This window comes from Montipora foliosa, chromosome 3, assembly GCF_036669935.1.
Source record: "Montipora foliosa isolate CH-2021 chromosome 3, ASM3666993v2, whole genome shotgun sequence".
Lineage (NCBI taxonomy): Eukaryota > Metazoa > Cnidaria > Anthozoa > Scleractinia > Acroporidae > Montipora > Montipora foliosa.
This window is the reverse complement of record NC_090871.1, coordinates 59,871,060-59,891,059: the sequence shown is the minus strand read 5'-3', so window position 1 is coordinate 59,891,059 and position 20,000 is coordinate 59,871,060. Positions and strand designations below refer to the sequence as shown.

Genomic DNA, 20,000 nt, shown 5'->3' with positions numbered 1-20,000 from the left:
AATTTAGAAGCTCACTGTGTACCGTTTCAAAATATGATATGGAAGTTCACTTATCAGACTTATCAATAGATAAGCTATAAAAGAAGCGAGATTTACAAGGGTAGAGATAAAAACCTTGATCGCTTCGCGTGGCGAAGCGGAATCTATTGTTTGGATAAAGCGAACAAACTGTTTTATTTTAGGTTATTTCTTGCGTGTGCACGTCAGCCATTGGTATGATCGGTACTAAAATGGGAGAAATAAACTATATAATAGATAAAAAGAAGTTTTTTTTATTTCAGTGGAAACACCATTCTTCTACCATTTTATAATACTGTTTGTCTCTGCCGACAAATGAAAAATTTCACCGCTTCCTACAATCTGACAAGCTAATAATATATAACTAGTTTACCTTAGCTTACTGCCAGAAGTGCTGCCGAGGGGAAAGGAAATGTCTATTATGCTTGCAGTAATTTAACGACCGTTCGTGGCTCATGCGTGGAATTGAAGGGAGATTTTAATAGGTCTTGAGAACACTAAACTTTAGTCTAATTTTGTTGGTGCTTGGACTTACAAGAGGTAAAGCACCATTTGATCGCTGAAACCCTGCTAACCAGGATATTAATGTTGTGTAATATTTCATTAACGACGTGACCTCCAAATTTTCGAAATTTTAAAGTGGTGTGCGGAAAACGAAGACCTGGAAAACGAAGATCGAAGACCGAAGATCCGGAAACTGACGAAGACCCACAAGAAAAAATGGCATACCAAACAGCAAATAACAAAACACACCATTTATGTTATTTAAAACGATCGATAAGCTATCTCTCGTGAATTACAGCAGTCGGTCTTCGTTTTCTGCACATCCAGGCCGGTATGCGGAAAACGAAGACCAAAAAATGCAAAGACTCTGGAGTAATTGGCCTGAAATGACTCGTTGGCCACAAATAACAACGGGGATGTTGTGTTTGGCTAGCCTCTGTTCGTGATTGCATTTTTTTGTGGGGGTCTTCGTTTTCTGCATAACGGCCTGGATGTGTGGAAAGCGAAGACTTTAGGGTAATTGGCTTGAAACGACTCGTTGGCCTCAGCAAACAAAGGGAATATTGGGTTGGGCCTATTCTCCGTTTCGTCATTATATTTTTTGTGGGGGTCTTCGTTTTCCGCATGCCGGCCTGGATGTGTGGAAAACGAAGACCCTGATTGCTGTTTGGTATGCCATTTTTCTTGGGGGTCTTCGCTTTCTGGGTCTTCGGTCTTCGGTCTTCGATCTTCGTTTTCGGCACACCGGTTTTAAATTAAAGAGCTGGAGCATCAGTATCTCAGACAAGAACTACACTATTGTCGCTTTGACCTTGTCAGATGCGAAGAGTAAACGAGCTCTGAAAATTTCCAAGTGGTCAAATTTATGTTCTTCAAGCTCAGTTAGAACCTTGCCTAAAACAATGATGAGGGAGAGATGTTTGTTAATTGTTGGTTCTCTACTCTGCTCCACCGAGGTTCAGAGGTTTTTTCCCGGGTACGGGTACTCCTTAAAGACTTAAATAAGGTGATTATTATTATTATTATTATTATTATTATTATTATTATTATTATTATTATTATTATTATTATTATTATTATTATTATTATTATTGTACAAATTGGTAGTGTCCGTTTCCACCAGAAAGGGAACTTTCAGAGCACATGAATGTGGAAGTGAAGTCACAACCTAAATACATCTGACGTGTAATTCTATCTTACTTGCCAAATGATCGACAATCTTCCCGCATGCTATCTTTTATATGCCTACCGTTCAATTGTCCAGGCTTTGTGACTACTTTGCAAAACGCCCGCACTACTTCTTCAAAGCGGTGATTAGATGAGCTATCGCTATGGTTACAACACGTTTTAGGGTAGCCACCGAGACACAAGCTTGTCATGTGTAAGGACTTAAATGTACGTAAAACGCATTTAGACACATCAATGCCAGAAGTGTTGAAAATGCCCTTTTAAAAATAATCCGTACAAATATTCTGCATTCCTCTTAGTGCCAAATCAGTGTTTACTTAAATCTCAGAGAAACCGTAATGCAAAGAACAATGTGTTATCCCATGAATCATGAGAAAACAAAGAATACATTTCAAATAATACACTTTAAAACTGATCATGTATTTTGATTCTTATCTTTATTGTTGACTCTGGGGGACCTGAATTTTTCAGATGTCTATAAAAGCGAGGATCAGTGCTATCTTTCGTTTTATCTTTACTGTCTTCGCAAAAGTTAGACCTAAGAAATAAGCACACGGTAGTCGTATGCGGAAGAATACAAGTGACATTGGCTAGAAGGCTTTACATACAGTAACGCCAATTCACGGAATTTCAATTACTGCACATTTTTGCGATGGGCATCTATTCTTCCGCTTTCTGGACGCTTTCTTAACCCACAAAGATAACGTGGTAAGATTTTAATATTACCACTAGCCTATTAGTCTTGCAGTGGTCGTCTCCTCTCTTTATCTGTTTATGACGTCATCTGACATTTTAAGTGATCCTTGTTATTAAGCCAAAAGGTGTTCCTAAATAAATCTCCGAAACAAAAATTTTAGTTATTGTTAAACTAAATTCAAGCTTTCTTCTCTGAGGCGGAAAACTTGTCAGATGATTCATGTATCTAAGTCAATATTTTTTTTATCAAAAAAAATTACCTACTTCTGACGTTGCTGGCTGTATTATGTGAAGCTCATAGTTTTCTTCACCTCGCAATCAGTTATAAAGCAAGCAATTATTGGCAAACATCGTTGTCCTTTTCGACGGTGCAGTAATCATTAATCTGTACTTTTAACTTGATCCCGAGTTTTTTCATTATCATAAGCGATTGGAGAAAGAGACAATGCACGACAGCATTTTGCTACCTGAGAATTGCTAAAAGAACCATAGTTCAGCCTGACAGTTAAAATATAGGGAACACGAGGGCTAAGACGGCGAAAACGTCACTCAAACTATTAGTTTGAGCTATTCTAAGTGTTTCACGATATTTCCACCTTGTCTATTTTGCACAATATGGGCGAAGTATGCTATAACCAGATTAGTACGTATAGTGAAGCAAAGAGAGACTGAGAAGGAAAGATTCACTGCTGTTTGCGTGTCCACGTTGTCGTCAAAACCAGAAAATTGGGTCATTTTGCATTGTTGTTTTGACGAGTACAGGAGAGAAATGAACAAAAATGCATGCTGCACGTGCAGTGCAGCACGATCATTTTTTCCTCTTTAAACCAATAATATTATTGCTTTATAGCGTTGTCGTTTCTTAAACTCACTTATAACGTGGCAGATCCGGTAAAACAAAAGACACTTACTTTTTCAGTTTTTTTCAACTTGCTCAATTATTCAGGAACTGAGTAACTGTAAAGGGATGAACGACGTTTTAAAGGCTTTGTACATCGAGATTAACGCGCTTCGGTATATCGCTGGCCAAATGGTCCCTGCTGACAACATAGGAAATTCAATTTGTCAAAATCAGGTCAACATGTCAGTTTTTACGATTCTTAAAATTAATTTATATTTTGTCATTTCGGATTGACGTTAAATTGACTGAGGATTGGTGCCCAAATCCGGACCATCGCAGTCATAATTTGTGACCGAATAACGAATGAAATTAAAATGAACATTTTCAAGGCAGGTCACCTTATTTGAAAGTGGGAAAACTTTGTTGAATGTTCATAAACCGTATTCCGTTCTGTTAAAGTCATATGTAACAACGACCACGGCTCCCCTAAAATTCTGATTTTTTTTTTTTTTTCGTTCAAGTCAGTTTTGGCAAATTTTATTGAAAACAATCAACCAATCTGAAATTTGATAATCTTAAGGTAAATAAATAACAAAATTCGCATTTTGCCTTCGAATTAATTTATTACAATTTGTATTTCAGTACGAAGGACAGAGACGGAGAGCAGCGTGAAGACAAGAAGTTTGATGTCAGCAATGCGACATAAAAGGGGAAATAGCCGGAAATTGTTGGTCCACTAAAACGGCTCTTGTCTCTTTTTCTTTAAGTTTCGAAATTGTATTTGCTAAACTTTCCGAATGGGAAAAGGAAAAAATGGTGCCGGCAGAGCTATTCCAATATTTCATTGCTTGTTGCGATTTGCAAAATGTCAGCACTTTATCGACGAGCAAGTTCCAGCCACTCGGCAGTGAAACGAGAATGGATCATTTTCATAAAGTTCTTTTTAACTCCTTTACCAAAATTGGAAGTCTTAAATAGTCCTTGACAACTAAAAGGTAATACTACCACCGTCTAATCCTACAGTTAATGAACCTGTTTACAACCTAAAATGGCATATTTTTAAGACCTCCACTTATTGCCCATTAATTATCTCCCGGATTTGTTCTTTGCGAGAAATATTCTGATTAGTGCGGTCTGATTGAGAAACAGAGCTATATAGATATACATAATATACATCTGTCGTTTTTCAACCGACAGAAACTAATATTTTAATTGTGGAGTGTCCGATCGGCAAAATTTTAATATTAATGGCTAACTGACCAGTTTATTACCTCCTATCAAATACCCTTATTGGTAGAAACAAGGCTGATACAGTGGAGGAATAGGTACGGGTAGGGTAGGGTTAGGCCTGGTACCTCAGTGTATAGCGAACCAAATCGAGGCTGGACAGCAACATGGCGGCTTTACAGGGAATGCTAAGTCATCCTCAACAAAGTAAAATGATGGCTTCTTCTGGCTATCCAGAATGGATGACAGCGGAACACAAAACTGGAGTAAGTGATGTCCTAAGATAGTCGTTTTTCTCCGATTTCCAGTCTCAAAAAGAATGAAAATCAACCGTCGTGTTTTTTTTCAGACTACGATAATGGCTGTTGAATTCAATGGTGGCGTAGTGATAGGTGCTGATTCACGGACGACCACTGGGTAAGAAAGCTTTGTTTCGTTAGCTTTGAGTATCGTAATGCATGTCACCGAGGAAGCAGTGTGGCGCTTGCCTTGAGATCTGGCCCCAGTTGTTCAAACGATGGATAGCGCTATCCGCCGGATAAATCTCTATCCACTGGATAACTCAATTGGTTGTGCTAGTGGTTATCCGCTGGATAGTGATTTATCCGGTAGATAGCGCTATCCATCGTTTGAACAACTGGGGCCTGGAGATCTGATGAGGGCGCTGGAGTCTGACCATACGTTACAGTATGGGTCCCAGTTCTTGGCCACAAAAAACGTAAACTTGTATTTCTTACCTTGGAATAGCCGTAAGGACTTGAAATTTCGAAGACAACTAGCTTCAGCATTCAGTTTACACATGTAACGCTATCGACTGCTCAACGCTGTTTTCTCCCGAGTAATAACGAAAATGTAGGCGTCGTTCGTGGGCCCAGTTGTCGGCCACAAAAGAGTGCTCTCGATTCCTCAGAATAAACAACGCTTTATCACCAATTTTTGGTGTAAAGTCACTAATAAAGTCACTAAATTATCCTTAAGGACATTCAGGCTAATTGTTTGTGGGTGACGTTACTGCGCAGTAACGCGACTGTAATATGTCACGCATTACTTCAAGCATTTGTGAAACCTTTGCAAAAACCGTAGACATTAAGTCTTGCACACCATTAGATCAGAGAAGATAGTGATCATTCAAAATTGATTTTAAAATATTTATGAAAGTCAAGTACACTACTGCATGACTGATATTCGCGTTGTTTTATCAGTCGTGCACTAGTCTACTTGAATTTCATACATATTTTTCAAGCATAATTTAGTTAAAATAACATGGCGACAAAAACGCCGGGGAAAAAGGCCGGCAAAAGAATGGCACATTTATTTCCGAATCATCATGAAACTTTAAAGAGAAGTGAGCGGGAGGATGGAAAAGCTCTGGAAAAGCTTATCGAGTAGTGGCTGAAAGTTTGGAAAACGTGAGGACGAACTGTTGCATAAACTTTAATGGGCCTGTTTTTTTTAGAAATCTTTTTCTTACCATACGAACTAAAGTTCAAAATGAATGCATGTTTTTGAAGTTCTTTTCATTTACATTCGTGAAAAAAATAAAGCAGTATTTTCATCCTCACCCACTTGAATAGTGCGGACCTGCGTGGAAACAACCAGCGATTAAATTTCACAAAAAAACACACTACGGAAGATGAGCATGACGGCAATGGAGAGATATTATACAAAACACCAACCAAATGAAGATGACGCCTGCTTAAAACTTTGTTGCTATGCTCAAGAAAGGTTTTTCTTCGGTAAAAACCTTTCATCCCTTCAATGATCGATCCTCTCTTGGGTTCCAGTCCTTGCCTGACAGGTCACGCAAAAGCGTGTCAAACGAAATTTTCCAAGAGCTTTGCAAAATCACATTGATTTTACTCGTTTAGATCATCGGTGACCCCTATATTTTAAATCATGAATCACTTACTTTACTTACTATCAACAAAATATGATGAAATGAAAAAATTATCACCGTAAGAAGTTATCTTTTTTTAACTTTTCTTTCCTTGTGTCATCGAATTCCGGTAGTGGTTGCAACGGATAGAGCTTACAACAACGCTTGTTGAACTCTACTGTTTACGACATCCCTAGCGGCATGTACCGTATTTACCCGTGTATAAGTCGATCCCATGTATAAGTCGACCCCCCCATTTTTGATGGCAAAAAAAGCAATTTCTTAATTTCTTTGTTAAATGTTACTGGGACAATAATCTTGTATTCTTCAATTTCTGGAAATGTGGATACACAAAAAATCAGGGCCTCAAGCGCTTATAAATAGTTTGGTGGTTCAGCAGTTGTTGTATATGCGGGCATTTTGTCCTCAAATTTCGAAAAAGTTCTCAGAAAATCGAACATGAAAACCTCAAACTAATCTGTTTCGTTGTTCAACGATAAAGGGCTTTAGAGGATAAGCACAACATCACAGAAGCGGGAGTCAATCTTTGAAAATAACTTGCAAACGATGCGAAAATGTGCAAGGTTTAATTGGTCCTTGACTTATAATTTCTCACTTGACAAACAAAACAAAAGTCATAAACTAAACAATACGAAGTTTGCAAATGCATTTAAATCAGCCAAGTTTGTATACAATCCTTACCAACCAGCATTTGCACGCAACACAAGTGACAATAGCTTGCACGCACACGAGATATTGCGCCAGGTTACTAAGCCGTTGAACGATTGCGCTCATTTGAAGAAACAGAAATGCCTTTTAGAGCTTTCCGCCTTTGGAAAACGAAAATTTCCAGTGTCTATTTCATATTTGTGCTTGTGAGTATCTTCAACATTTAGATTTGGACAAATCCTTTTTCATTTCAACTGGAATTGCTTACATTCATTTTGAAGTCTTTTGTCGGCTTTTGTCCACCGCGTTTGTTATGCCCAAGACAACAATCATTATTATGTTAATTTTGAATAAATTACTTAGCTGGAACTTGCCTCAAAATCTTTAACCCGTGTATAAGTCGAGGGTGATTTTTGGAGCTTCTTTTCAGGCCATAAAAGGTCGACTTATACACGGGTAAATACGGTAATTATCTAAAAATCCCACCCCTAAAAACCAATGCACGGAAACCTTCACTCTAACAGTTTATTTTTATGATTTTCGATGGATGAGCATATGAGGCTACATCTCGCTGTTATGATTAAGGCATTTTTCCACTGCCATTTTATCCGAAACAAAGGCGGTGACCCCCAATTTTTTTTTTCATTTTTGGAGTAAGTACTTTATGACCTAACTCTAGGCAAGAAATGAAGAAAATCTCACTGTAGGAAGATTTTGGTGCTAACGTCCTTAAATAGCTTTGTTTTATGTTAGAAAAGGAGGTTTTTTTGCACACCGAGTTTTTCTCTTAAATGCACTAGCAAGCGAGGCTAAAAAAAGAGTTGGGTATTTCAAAACAGGGTCTGGTAAGTCAGAACTCATAGTTTTAATTCATATCTACTGTCAGAACATGCCACCCCATTACAGCTTTACTTTTACAAATGATTTGACAAGAAAACTCCATACAAAACTATGAGTGCTTTTTAGTGATGTCGACAGCGAGCAGGGTGGCCGAGAATAGGCAAATACGCAAAAGTACTAAGGAAATATTGAGGACTGAATTTAGGTCAAAGAATAAAATAGGCCAGGAAAAGTTTAAATTAAACAGAAAGCTTTATCACTCTACGTTCTTTCTGCCAAGAATTGGCTCATTTGGGCCTCCTATACGGATAAAATATAAACTTGAATTAGACCATGTAATTTGAGTAGCCGTAAACAAACAGGTTTTCGTGGAAACCAAATTCACCTACCTTCGTGTCACCTCGACTTGCTCACATTATATAGTAGCTGTAAACTCAAAACTCTGCAGGACGAAAGACAAGGAATCAAGCTACTCTTGGAAGCAATTGCTTTTTATTCAGATTCATTTGTGGCTCGAAAAATAAATGTTGAACAAAAAGTGGCCAATAACTGGGCCCCTTACTGTAGTCCCGATGGTCTCCAACTATCATGATTAAATACCCAGAAAGCGAAGACCTACCGCCCAAGAAAAATGAACACAGCAAACAGTAAATGGCAAAACACACAATTTCTGTCATTTTCTTGTTGTTTACTATGGCCAGTGAGTCTTTTCAGGTGAAATACTGCAGGGTCTTCGTTTTCCATGCACCCAGGCTTGCACATTGTATGTATGTGGAAAACAAAGACCAAGAAGAGAAGACTCTCATAAAAATATTGAATTGTGATTAGAAAAACACACCATTTGTGATGTTAAGATCTTGTAGGGTTGAACTGTAGAATGCAGGGCCACGTTTGAAACAAGTACTTTTTCAGTGGCTCAGTGGCTCGGTAGTCAACTGATGAGCTGCGGAGCCATGGAACCACTTAAAGATATACCTTACTCATCCTTAAAACATTGAATTTCACTGACGAGCCACCAAGTCTTTCAAACATGTACCTTACTCATTCTTCAAACATTGAATTTCACTGACAAGCTGCCGAACCACTCAGAGATATATCTTTCTCATTCTTTAAACAAGTGAATTTGACTCAATGATAAACAGTGTTCCTTTCTTAAACTTTTACTGGTGAGCGGCAGAGCCACTGCCGTGATACTGCTTCAAAAAAAACCCTGTATTCTATAGTTGCTCTTTTTGTAGTATACATGAATTGTATTCCACACACTGGAATGGCACTGTGGGATGTTAAAAAACCCACACACTCTTCGTGAAGAGTAGAGGCAAGACCCCAGTGTTGGGGTCTATCTCGTAGATAATTGTAAAGCAGGGAATGGTTAACCAGAGAACTGTAAACTGCCATGAGACTGTACGGTATGTGATATGTGTGGTGTCTAAATTCATTACCACGATAAGAATACAGAATTTTAAGCCTAATATAAACAATCTTTTGCTCAAAAGAAAGGCTTAAAGGTTTGGCAAAATAGGGGAGATACTGTATGTCCAGGATTTACTCTAATTAAATGCACGTGGATTTCATTAAGCGTCATTAAGTGTCCCCTTACTCCTTTCTCCAACTTCAACATTACTCGTGTCTCGGAATACACGCAATTAACCTTACCTTATTGTTGGAAAAAGGTAGCAAAGGCGTAGACTTAAAAGGGCACTTCATGTTGGATGTCAAAATTGGGTGTGTGTTTAATTAGTGTCATTTTTGGACATACAGTACATATGACAAGGCTGCTGCCTAAGAAAATTTTAAAGGGGCCCTCAGAGCTGAACGCTGAGAACTTAGGAGCCCAACATATGAAGTGAAAGGTGTTGCTGTGAAAAATTAAGGCGCCCAGAGCTATTCTTTGGGAGCCCCGGGCTACCGGGCTCCTGTTAGGCAACAGCCTTGATATGTAAAGTGAAAAGGGAAGTACTAATCGTTTTTTATCTTTGGGCTGCATGACACTCTAGGCTATGAACTTCCAATTTTCTCTTTGATATATTGACAAAAAATTGGCTTGCTCAGAGGCAAGACACCAGCTCAGCAGTTTGGGCTGTAGAGTTTGACAAAAATTTGTAAGGTTCTTGAGTGTCGGTTTGCACTTGTCCAAGCTTTGTGGTCGACATTTTTTTTTTTGCAAAGTAAAGAAAAAACCTGCTAATGCGACTAGGCCTGTTGTGACAATTACGTGTAGAAGGTCATGTAAACAAGATCTTTTTGAAAAATATCATTTGACATTTCAGGGCTTACATCGCTAACCGAGTAACAGACAAGCTCACCCCAATAACTGAGAAAGTGTTCTGTTGCCGTTCCGGATCTGCCGCTGCAACTCAAGCTATTGCTGATGTGGCTAAATACCATTTGAACTTCTTGAGGTGTCAGTCGTTGTCAGTTGTATATTACACGTAGAAATTCACATCAATCCTGCTGCCAACTGGCGTATAGAATTTTCAGATTTTCAATTGGGATTTAACCAAGGGACAACAAAAAAATGGTAGTTTAAAGAATATCAGTTAAAAATATAAATTCATGTTATTACATGTATATACACTTTTTGCTGATTCCAGCTCCGTCTGATGCTGGGTTATTTACTAACAGGAACTGAATAGGTGTGAATTCCATCAGCATTTAGAAAAATGCCAGGGAGATGATTGTGCAGAGCCTACAGAACCATTTGTTTTTGTCAATTAAGCCATTTGCATCGACTCCGGGAGTGAGACTTGACAAATTTTACCCTGTCTGACGCCAGACAATTTTACTCATGAACTGGGGGAGTCTTACGGCATTTGAGGTGTCAATGGGTTAAATGGATGGCTTTGTGGTAGTTCCCATTGTCAATATCAATGTCAATTTCAGAAGCGCTTGATTGTAGTTATTATTATGGTATATGTGGTCTTTTTACATGCTGCGTTCTAGTAGTGTGACCGAATGGATTTTACTCTGTCTAACGCCAGACAATTTTACTCGTCAATGGGGTTGCTTTAGAAGTCAATAGGTTTAGAGAACTTGAAGTGATTTTCGTTTTTGAATATTGGAGATTTATTGAAAGAAAAGCAACACAAAGGAAGTTCTTGTCAATTATGTAACATGGATGTAAAAAATGCTACATTTTCAATAATCAGCAAGATTTCTGATATATATTTCGATACTTACTCTTACAGCATCGAGATGGGAGAGCAACCACTTGTGAAAACTGTAGCAAACATATTCCGTGAAATTTGTTATGCTAACCGGGACCAAATGACTGCAGGAATCATCTGTGCAGGCTGGGACAAGAGAGAGGGAGGGCAGGTAATGATGATGATGATGATGATTAATGTGAATATGAAAATAATCATGATGATGCTGACAATAACATCAGTGAACATGAAAATGGTGATCATGACAGGATGAGGGTGAGAATGATGACATTTGCTGGCGATAATGGTGTGATGATGATGACATCAATGATGATTATAGATGCTTTAAATTGAACAGTTGCCCCAAAATCAAAGAAAAATCCATCTGCTGGCAATATTGGATTTGTAGGACTTGTAAATGATTATTTTGTATTACATCTGACGTCACGGTGGCCATGTTGGATTAAAATTGACTTTCAGTCAATAGACCAGATTCATGTTCTCAGTATTGGACTGGAATTAGCTTGCAATGGAGGCTAATGCTGGGAAATCTTTTCAAATACATTATTATTTATTTTTTATGTATTCCCATCTGGCTGCGGGCAGGCACCCTCAGTAGAGATAACCTCTGGTATACTTCCCTTTCATTGAATTAAGTGAATAAAGTTGCTATTATTATTATTATTATTATTATTATTATTGTTATTGTTATTATTATTATTATTATTATTATTATTATTATTATTATTATTATCAGATGGCAAGAACACTGGGAACTAAACTTTATGCAAATTCTGCAAAAATAAAAAGACCATTTTCGAAATACATGTATCAAATACTCAGCTTGATAGTGAGGCAGTGAGGACAAAATCACTAGAAACATGTTGGAATGAATGTGAAAAATATTTACGTATCATCCACTTTGCTTTGTCTTTGTCCGCACTGCCTCACAATCAAGCTGAATTTTAATAAATTACATGTATGTTGAAAAAGGCCTCTTGCATTGTATTGCCATCCAACATACATGTAAATGCCATGTCACGTTGGGTGCAAACCAAGATTACAGTGTTAAAACGTTCATAGGTCTATAGTGTAGTTATGTAGCTACATGTATTGTCGTCTTTCACAAGTTCAACTTTTCCTAGAATCGAAAAATGTCAGAAAGTTGATCTAGTTGTGTCTTCCAGGTTTTTTCAATTCCTTTGGGGGGCATGTGTGTGAGACAGCCATTTGCTATTGGAGGTATGTTATACATATATTTTTACACTGTCAATGTCGTCTCTTATCACTTCCCTGTATACATGACTTCCTTCACCATGGCAGGGATTAGAGAAGCTGTTATTAATTTTGATAACACGACAGGTGGTAGTCTCCTTTCTTCCACTAATTTGGATGACTGTTTGAAGGAGGGAATCATAAGCTTAAAGATGCTTTTCTCCTCAATTTTTTGCAGGCTCTGGGAGCACTTACATTTACGGCCACTGTGATGCTACTTTCAAACCCAATATGACCAAGGAGGAGTGCTTTGCATTTGTGTCAAATGGTTTGTTTTTAATTTATATTTATTACAGTCAAGCTGGGTTGATAGGATAAGCGGAGGTAAAGGTGCTGGCTGGAGGTGCCTTTTTGCCCATTTCCCTAATTCTTAAGCATAAAACAAAAAATTGAAAGTAAAATACAATACAATAAAAAAAACAACAACAACAAACAAAACAAAAACTAAGCAATTGAGATGAACAAAAGCTTAACTAAGTTAACTATTTTTAGTAAATATTTTGTTGAAATTACTGAAGCAATTCAGAGCCTAGAGTGTTGATAATAATTATCTGGAGCAGGAGCTTGTCAAAGTTAGCCTCTATCTCCACTAAGTCCTCGAGTCAACCCTTTCCTGAGATTGGTTTTACAACAGTGGGCGTGCTGAATCTCCCAAGGGAGATTGGCTTTACAACAGTTGGTGTGCTGACTCTCCCAAGGGAGATTGGCTTTACAACAGTGGGCGTGCTGAATCTCCCAAGGGAGATTGGCTTTTATAACAGTGGATGTGGTGCATCTCCCAAGGGAGATTGGCTTTACAACAGTGGGTGTGCTGAATCTCCCAAGGGAGATTGGCTTTTACAACAGTGGGTGTGGTGCATCTCCCAAGGGAGATTGGCTTAACAACAGTGGGTGTGCTGCATCTCCCAAGGGAGATTGGCTTTACAACAGTGGGTGTGGTGCATCTCCCAAGGGAGATTGGCTTTACAACAGTGGGTGTGCTGCATCTCCCAAGGGAGATTGTCTTTTACAACAGTGGGCGTGCTGAATCTCCCAAGGGAGGCGTTCTATAAATAAATCTATGGATTAAGGTTCAATGGATTAAGAGCAAATGCACCTAACCTCTACAGTAGGGTAACAACGACTTCAAAGTTGCAATTTTAGATTATTTAAATGAAGCTAATCCTAACAATTTATTGAAAGCTAACCGAATAAAAAGGCTTGGTTACTAAGAATGGCATCGACCATCAAAAATGACATCCCTTGTTTACGAAAGGGAAATGAGCCACTTCTCCAGTACTCGATTTCAAGCTCTCCCCCCTCCCCCCTCCCCCCTCCCCCCTCCCCCTCCTTGTCATTGTTTGCTCAGTTCGAATGTTCTCAGGACTTCAGCATTTCTGGTTTCCATGTCATTTGGAGCCATTTAAGAAGAAATTGCAATTAAAGCATTTTGTTCGTAGGACGCTTGGTGATTGGCTTAAAAATTCCCCGCCACATTGCTAAACCAGTCACTAGCAAAAGCAAAACCATCTCCAGCGCATTTTCCCGCGCTGAGCGCTCTGTCTTGTGATTGGCTCGTAAGCTTGTCTTCATCTGTTGTGATTGGCCAAAGTTCATGTACTGACCTTGATTCTTGTAAAGTGCACTTATGCGAAACATGTCTTTTCTTTTCTCTCAAGCTGTGGCTTTGGCTATGTCGAGGGACGGCTCATCCGGTGGAATTATCCGTTTGGCTGCCATAGATGAAGCAGGAATTGAGAGACGAGTTATTCTGGGAAACGAACTTCCCACATTCTATGAAGGGTGAAAGTCAAATGACCACATTTCACCTTGCTGTATTTAAAAATATGTCTTGAAAAAGTATTCACGCTTTCCGCTTTACAACCATGATAATAAAGAAACTCTTCTTTGATGTGGCACCTTGTGTGTGTGTGAGTTGGATAATGTAACGATTACTGATCGATGGTGTATTGCGCCTGTGGGAAAGACGATAGCTAGTTGCTAGGCAGCAGGTGAAATGACAGCTGAAATTTTTTCAGTGTTTGTTGTCCTTTCGTCTGTTTGCGACGCAACATGTGGATGTAGAGTTTGAGATTCATTCACAATTTTTCCATTTTTGAGATCGCTTTAAAAATCACTGTATTTGTTAAATAGTCTTTTGCTCGCGCAATCAGCGTATCTTCCAAATAGTGATCGCCCTAGGATCTGCAGACCGTCTCCTGTAAACAATACTTACCATTTTGATAAAGTGTAGTCCTTAGGATGCGTTCGATTGACTGTATTCCGGAATAGGAATACGTGGAATAGAAGTTAGAAATCCTTCGTTTTTACGGAGATTCACATCAAAATTGTCAAACACCCGCTAAAATGCTATTTTAAACATATCTTTATTATCCTTGTTGATTCAAAACGCCAGAAATACCCTTTTAGATCATCATTCCACGTATTCTTATTCCGGAATAGTGTCAATCGAACGCACCCTAAACATTGCAGCGACGGAGATGTGCTTTTGTACGGTATTTACCGGCACCCTTTTTTAATTTTGAAAACACGTTCTCTCGGAAAGCCTCGCTTGTTCGTTTTGAAGAAAACATACTTGCGTGAAATACTGAACGTCAACTCTTGTGATGAAAAAAATCGATGAACGCAAGAAAGATTACAAGTAGTACGAATTGGGGCACTCAGCGGCGAATGTCGAGTATTTGTAGCACCTCTGTGATTGGCATCAAATTCTCGTCCAATGACAGAGGAAAGCGAAACCAGAGGTGAGTTGGGCGCTCAGTTTTCGCACGCGTTCTGCCTGTGGCATTATTTGTTGTGTACTATGATTGGCCCATTTTATGTTTTTTTCGTTTGCTGTGATTGGCCGAAGTAATACCCAATGCCAGGAGCAGGTCGCATCGGAGGAAGGGAAAGAAGAAAACCGACGACCGATTGGTAAAGAAATCAGACGGGGCTGGCTTAGTAGTTACTCTGATGTTGGTCTTATTGCACTCGATATAGACCTCTTTCATAAGGGCTGCCCTAGCCACTTTACTACGAGCAGAGTTCAAAAGAAATTTTGTTTCAAAATGAGGGCATTGGGTCTAACTTGAACATAAATACTGTTAGGGTGGTCGCCATTTGTGGAAGTGATCAATAAATTCCCTCTTTTACTCGCTTTGATAATGAAGGTGAATGAATGTCGGATATGAGCTGTTGACAGTAGAGATTTTATCTCCTAAAAGAGATCTTTCAATATCTATTTAGGGACACTTTTTCCTGAAGTCAATATTTGAACAACTCTAATAAATATTACAAGATGCATTTAACATATATCAGCGATAAACTTGAAAATAACGTTATTGAACTATAGGGAATAACGAGACAAAGTCGTAATAAGAAAACACTAATAAGAAAATTGATCTATTACAGTAATCCTGTCTAGAAGGTTAAGTGATTTCACGTCTGCCCCGATTTACCGAGCGATTGTTGCTATGTGTGTGTTTTTTTAAATACATTGCTTTTTTGTGTAGGCGTCTATTTTTCTTCTTTGATTTTCATTAAGGAAGGAAAAGAAGAGATAACATTACTTTGCTAATGTAAACAGGCTGGCTTAAAATTAAATCTAGAGGGGAATCCCGAACCATCGAGTTGGACTTCGAGTTCGAGTTCGAGTTGGACTTCGAGTTGGACTTCGAGTTGGACTTCGAGTTGGACATCGAGTTGCGCTTCGAGTTGCGCTTCAAGTTGGAGTTCGAGTTAAAGTTGACTATAAAAATAAACTCCCCTCCCCCCAAAAAGAAATAGAGGGGTAGGGTAGGATAGGTCCCGCAAAACCAGAGCCCGCCGAGATACTTACATTTTTCGAAGGACCGCTTGTGCTTATGGGAGGGCACAAACCAACGATAGTATGACAAGGAATATTTTTCCTTGAAATGTAAATGCTAACCATGATCCATGATGCTAACCAACGATCTCTCATGAAGAGAAAGGATTTGAATCAAAGCAGTGTCCATTTCTGTTAAGAAAGTGCAAGTGGCACATAAAGACACCTTGCATCTCAACTTTGGCCTAGCAATGTAAAATTTGTCAGTGGACCAAAAATATCAAAGACGCCGTAGTGCGGGGCAGGCAGATTTTTCCAAAATCGCCCAAAGAAAACAAAAATTCATTAAACATGTCAACTGCGTGTTTATATAAGAAAATTGATGCACTGTATGCCTTCACTGGTAAGCGTACGAAAACCAAGAGAACACACTGAGGCGCTCAACATAAGTCTAACTCGATCTTCAACTCGAATTCGAACTCGAGTCCAAACTCGATGGATTATTTCTCCCGCAAATAACGTCTTCATTTTTTTTTCTCTACAGTATTGTTTTGAAAGCAATTTTTGTGTTTCAATTTTAACAGGCCCTTTACAAGTAGACCATCACGTGACCTACTTTTCATAAAATTGTGGGCTATAAATTAAAGAATGCCGGAAATGGAAAAAGCATGTGACAAAAGGTACCACACATTGTTGAAAACCTATATCCCTGCTCTATATTTTAATGTGTCAGCAATTTTATTACTTAAACCACATGAAAAAGAAAAAAATGAAAAATCCCAATATTGCCCCGAATTCCTGTTCCTGTTCTTCGCCCAGCTTAAACATCTCTTTGCTTATTAACAATAATAATAAATAATAATTATACATTATTATCAATTATATACTTGCGTTTTAATTATTAACTCGAAGTGCAACTCGAAGTCCAACTCGAAGTCCAACTCGAAGTCCAAATCGAAGTCCAACTCGAACTCGAACTCGAAGTCCAACTCGATGATACCTAACTCCCAATCTAGAGGGGTTAGCTGTGCTTCATGTTCTACTCGTTTGGAAAAGGATATTACCTTATCGCATTCGGTTGCTCCTAATGCAGTTTCTCTTAAAGGAAGTGAAAGAGAGTTGGTCCATAAAACTGGTAACTTGAATCTTTTTTTTTAAATAATTGATATTTCTTAAGGTTTTTTAAATGAGGGGATGTTTTTTACGAGAAAGGAGCGCATTTTGGTCCCCTCAAAAATATATAACCACCCGAAACCTTAGAACTGCGAAAAATATTCGCACAAACCGCAAAACATATTAAAATATCCAATCTAGAAATTTATTTACGCAACGTATTAAAAAATTCCCTGCTTTAAAAGCAATCTGGACCTCCGGCTTAGGCCTTTTTACATGCAGGTCAGGAGGGTCAAAGACAGCCCGGGTTTACAAGCAAAATTTCACAGGTAGGTTACCCTACCACCCAGGACAACTTTGTGTGCTTGGTTACCGCAGCATCGCAAACACAATGGAAACCGCTGAAAAGTTGTCCCGGGTAGGCGAGTTGTTTCTATCAGAGCGTTTACAAAGCAGCTAGGGTAACCTTAGAACTCAGATAGGGTTACCCTAGCGCCAGGGTAACCCTAGCTGCCTTGTAAACACGTCGATGAAAAACAGAAGAAATGTATGAGTGCTAGGGTAACCCTGTTGCTAGGGTAACCCTAGCACTATGGTTACCCTCCCTCCTTGTAAACAGGGCCTTAGTGTGTCACACAAAAGAGAGAAGCTAAACCGAATGCCGAATGATCGCAAAAGAAAAAAACCAAGCTGCAAACGATACCAAAACCAGAATTCCAAATTCTCCTTCCTCAACAGAACACTGACATTTTCACTTGTATCGAGTCAACTTTTTCCCATTGGAAAAATGGATCATTTGTTTTCAATAGAGTGAAAATCAAAGCTCGTGAATGTCAGATGCATGGAAACAAAGTTCTTTTTTGGCGTAAATGTAGAATTCAATGCAAAATTAAGGGAGACAAGAGTTAAAGCTGAGGAAACTAATCACTATTCTGGAACTTGTGTCTTGTTGTTATGTAAATCCACTGAAAGTCACATCAAAGAAAACACATTAAGAAAAATTAACACCAACAACATCCCTTTATAAAAGGGAGCAAGGGATTGTACTGGCTGTGCGCACTGACCGTCGTATCAATTCTGCGGTGTTCAGCTACAAAACAAACCATCTTTGAAACAGCAACATTGGAGCACGACTGGGACGAGGCCTTTAAAATTATCATCAGCGTTCAAATGCAGTACCCAGTCCCTGACAGGTAGAGGATGATGTTGAGATTTGAGCAACCAATCGAGAAGATGGAGGTGTGGCGCGTCAAAGGTATAGCGATAGTCGCTGACAGCAGGACATACGCACTGGAGAACGTGTATTTTAATGATGACTTGGCGATGGGAGAAAACATGACGATGGCTATAGTGGCTTTCAAAATGAGCAAGAGTACAGCACCTGGCAACGTGACGGTCTTGTTTAAGGGTGGGAATGTCATTCCCTCTTTTCATACCCTTTTTCTAGTAAGTAAAGGGCACGCATATTGTTGCAAGCGGAATACAGGACTGAAAACTTCCCAGGGGGAGTTACGGACCTTCGCTTCGTGCAGACCACTTAGAAAAGCATTGCTATGGAAACTCAATTCAACGAACCTCTACAAAGCGATATCTTAGCTTTAACGAACGATATTTCGTGATCTCACTTATAGAGTAAAACGTATGGCAAAGAACAATGAGATTCCGATAAAATAAACAGTATTTCCCAATACGCCACTTTCGATATATTAAAATTCAGCTTGAAAGAGAGGTTTAGAGGACAAAGACAAAGGAAAGTGGATGATATGTAAATATTTGTCACATTCATTCTAGCTTGTTTCTACTGTTTTTGTCCTCTCTGCCTCGCTATCAAGCTGAATATTGATATTTCGAAAATGGCATATTCGCTGACACCTCGCTAAATTAAATGTGAAGGCAAGTCTAGATTTTTAAATTTGCAAGACCACAGGGACGTCAGTGATTGCATAATGGTTGGGGAACAAACACAATCTCAACCTGAAAAAAAATAAAAAAGATCCAAAAAGAGACCCATAAATAAATAAAGAGAGCAAATGGTAAGTCATTTAACGAAGGCAAATGATCGAATCTTGTGCTGTGACGATTGATATTGACCAGGTCAGCGCAAATTAAGTTTTTAAGGGACTGCATTATTTGTCCTTGCAAAACATTCAGCCATTATAATAAATTATGAATAATATTGCTGATGCCGTGCCGTTACATGATAACGGGGCGACTTTTGCACCGGCGAGAGTTCACTCCGGATCCCTTTCTTAGCTCTGTATTTGTTTACATGATATCATAAAGTCATACTGGGGCGACTCACACCGGCAAACGGTAACGGTATCATTTAAACGAGGCGTGAACGACCACTCGTTCCGGTGAGAAATCGGCCTCCCGGTGGGCTGGAACGGGTAGCTCTGATAGACACCATATTTGCAATTTGGATTAACGCTTGTATTTTGTCGATATGTAGTGTCCCTTCAATTAAACGCGATACGAATTCTCCTCGTCATCATGTAAACACGCCATCAAGAAGTCACCCCGATGTGAAACTCGCGCCAGTGCGAGTTTCCTCATGTAAACACCCCTAATGTAAAATGCAATATGCAGGGGCATTCATTAGACAAGCACAAACGATTGCGAAACATTAATTTTTGAAATGTTAAGAACTCAAGCATCCACTGCCTCACTGTCCCACTCGGTCTCAAGTCACGGAATGTATTCAGTCAGTTGCGAAACTGCTTCCACATTGTAATAAATTTAAGCAAATTAAGATTGTGTTGAAACAGATATATAGGCAAAAGTTTACAGGAAGATCTTATCCATAAGTTTTTTTTAGCA

At 38.9% G+C, this 20,000-nt stretch overlaps 2 protein-coding genes across 2 annotated transcripts in view; one reads left to right on the top strand and one right to left on the bottom strand.

Moving 5' to 3' along the window:
- Nucleotides 1-3,470, bottom strand: part of LOC137997837 (5-hydroxytryptamine receptor 4-like) — an 11,968-nt gene extending 8,498 nt beyond the window's left edge. The window contains exon 1 of the mRNA XM_068844115.1: nt 3,318-3,470. The gene's annotated coding sequence lies outside the window, so the exon portion shown is untranslated. The remainder of the gene's footprint in view (nt 1-3,317) is intronic.
- A 1,113-nt stretch (nt 3,471-4,583) lies between these two features.
- Nucleotides 4,584-14,178, top strand: LOC137997838 (proteasome subunit beta type-6-like). Its single transcript, XM_068844117.1, has 7 exons — nt 4,584-4,740; nt 4,824-4,891; nt 10,130-10,261; nt 11,048-11,177; nt 12,193-12,247; nt 12,459-12,548; nt 13,939-14,178. The coding sequence occupies exons 1-7, from the start codon at nt 4,642-4,644 to the stop codon at nt 14,064-14,066; spliced, it is 702 nt and encodes a 233-aa protein (XP_068700218.1). The 5' UTR covers nt 4,584-4,641; the 3' UTR covers nt 14,067-14,178.
- Nucleotides 14,179-20,000: the final 5,822 nt, after the last annotated feature.

What these genes read in the sequence shown, in the direction of transcription:
- LOC137997838 (XM_068844117.1), top strand. Translation starts at nt 4,642, where the DNA reads ATGGCGGCTTTACAGGGAATGCTAAGTCATCCTCAACAAAGTAAAATG. An exon ending in GATTCACGGACGACCACTGG is followed by an intron (nt 4,892 to 10,129) that starts GTAAGAAAGCTT and finishes TTGACATTTCAG; the next exon opens with GGCTTACATCGCTAACCGAG. An exon ending in CTTTGCATTTGTGTCAAATG is followed by an intron (nt 12,549 to 13,938) that starts GTTTGTTTTTAA and finishes TTTTCTCTCAAG; the next exon opens with CTGTGGCTTTGGCTATGTCG.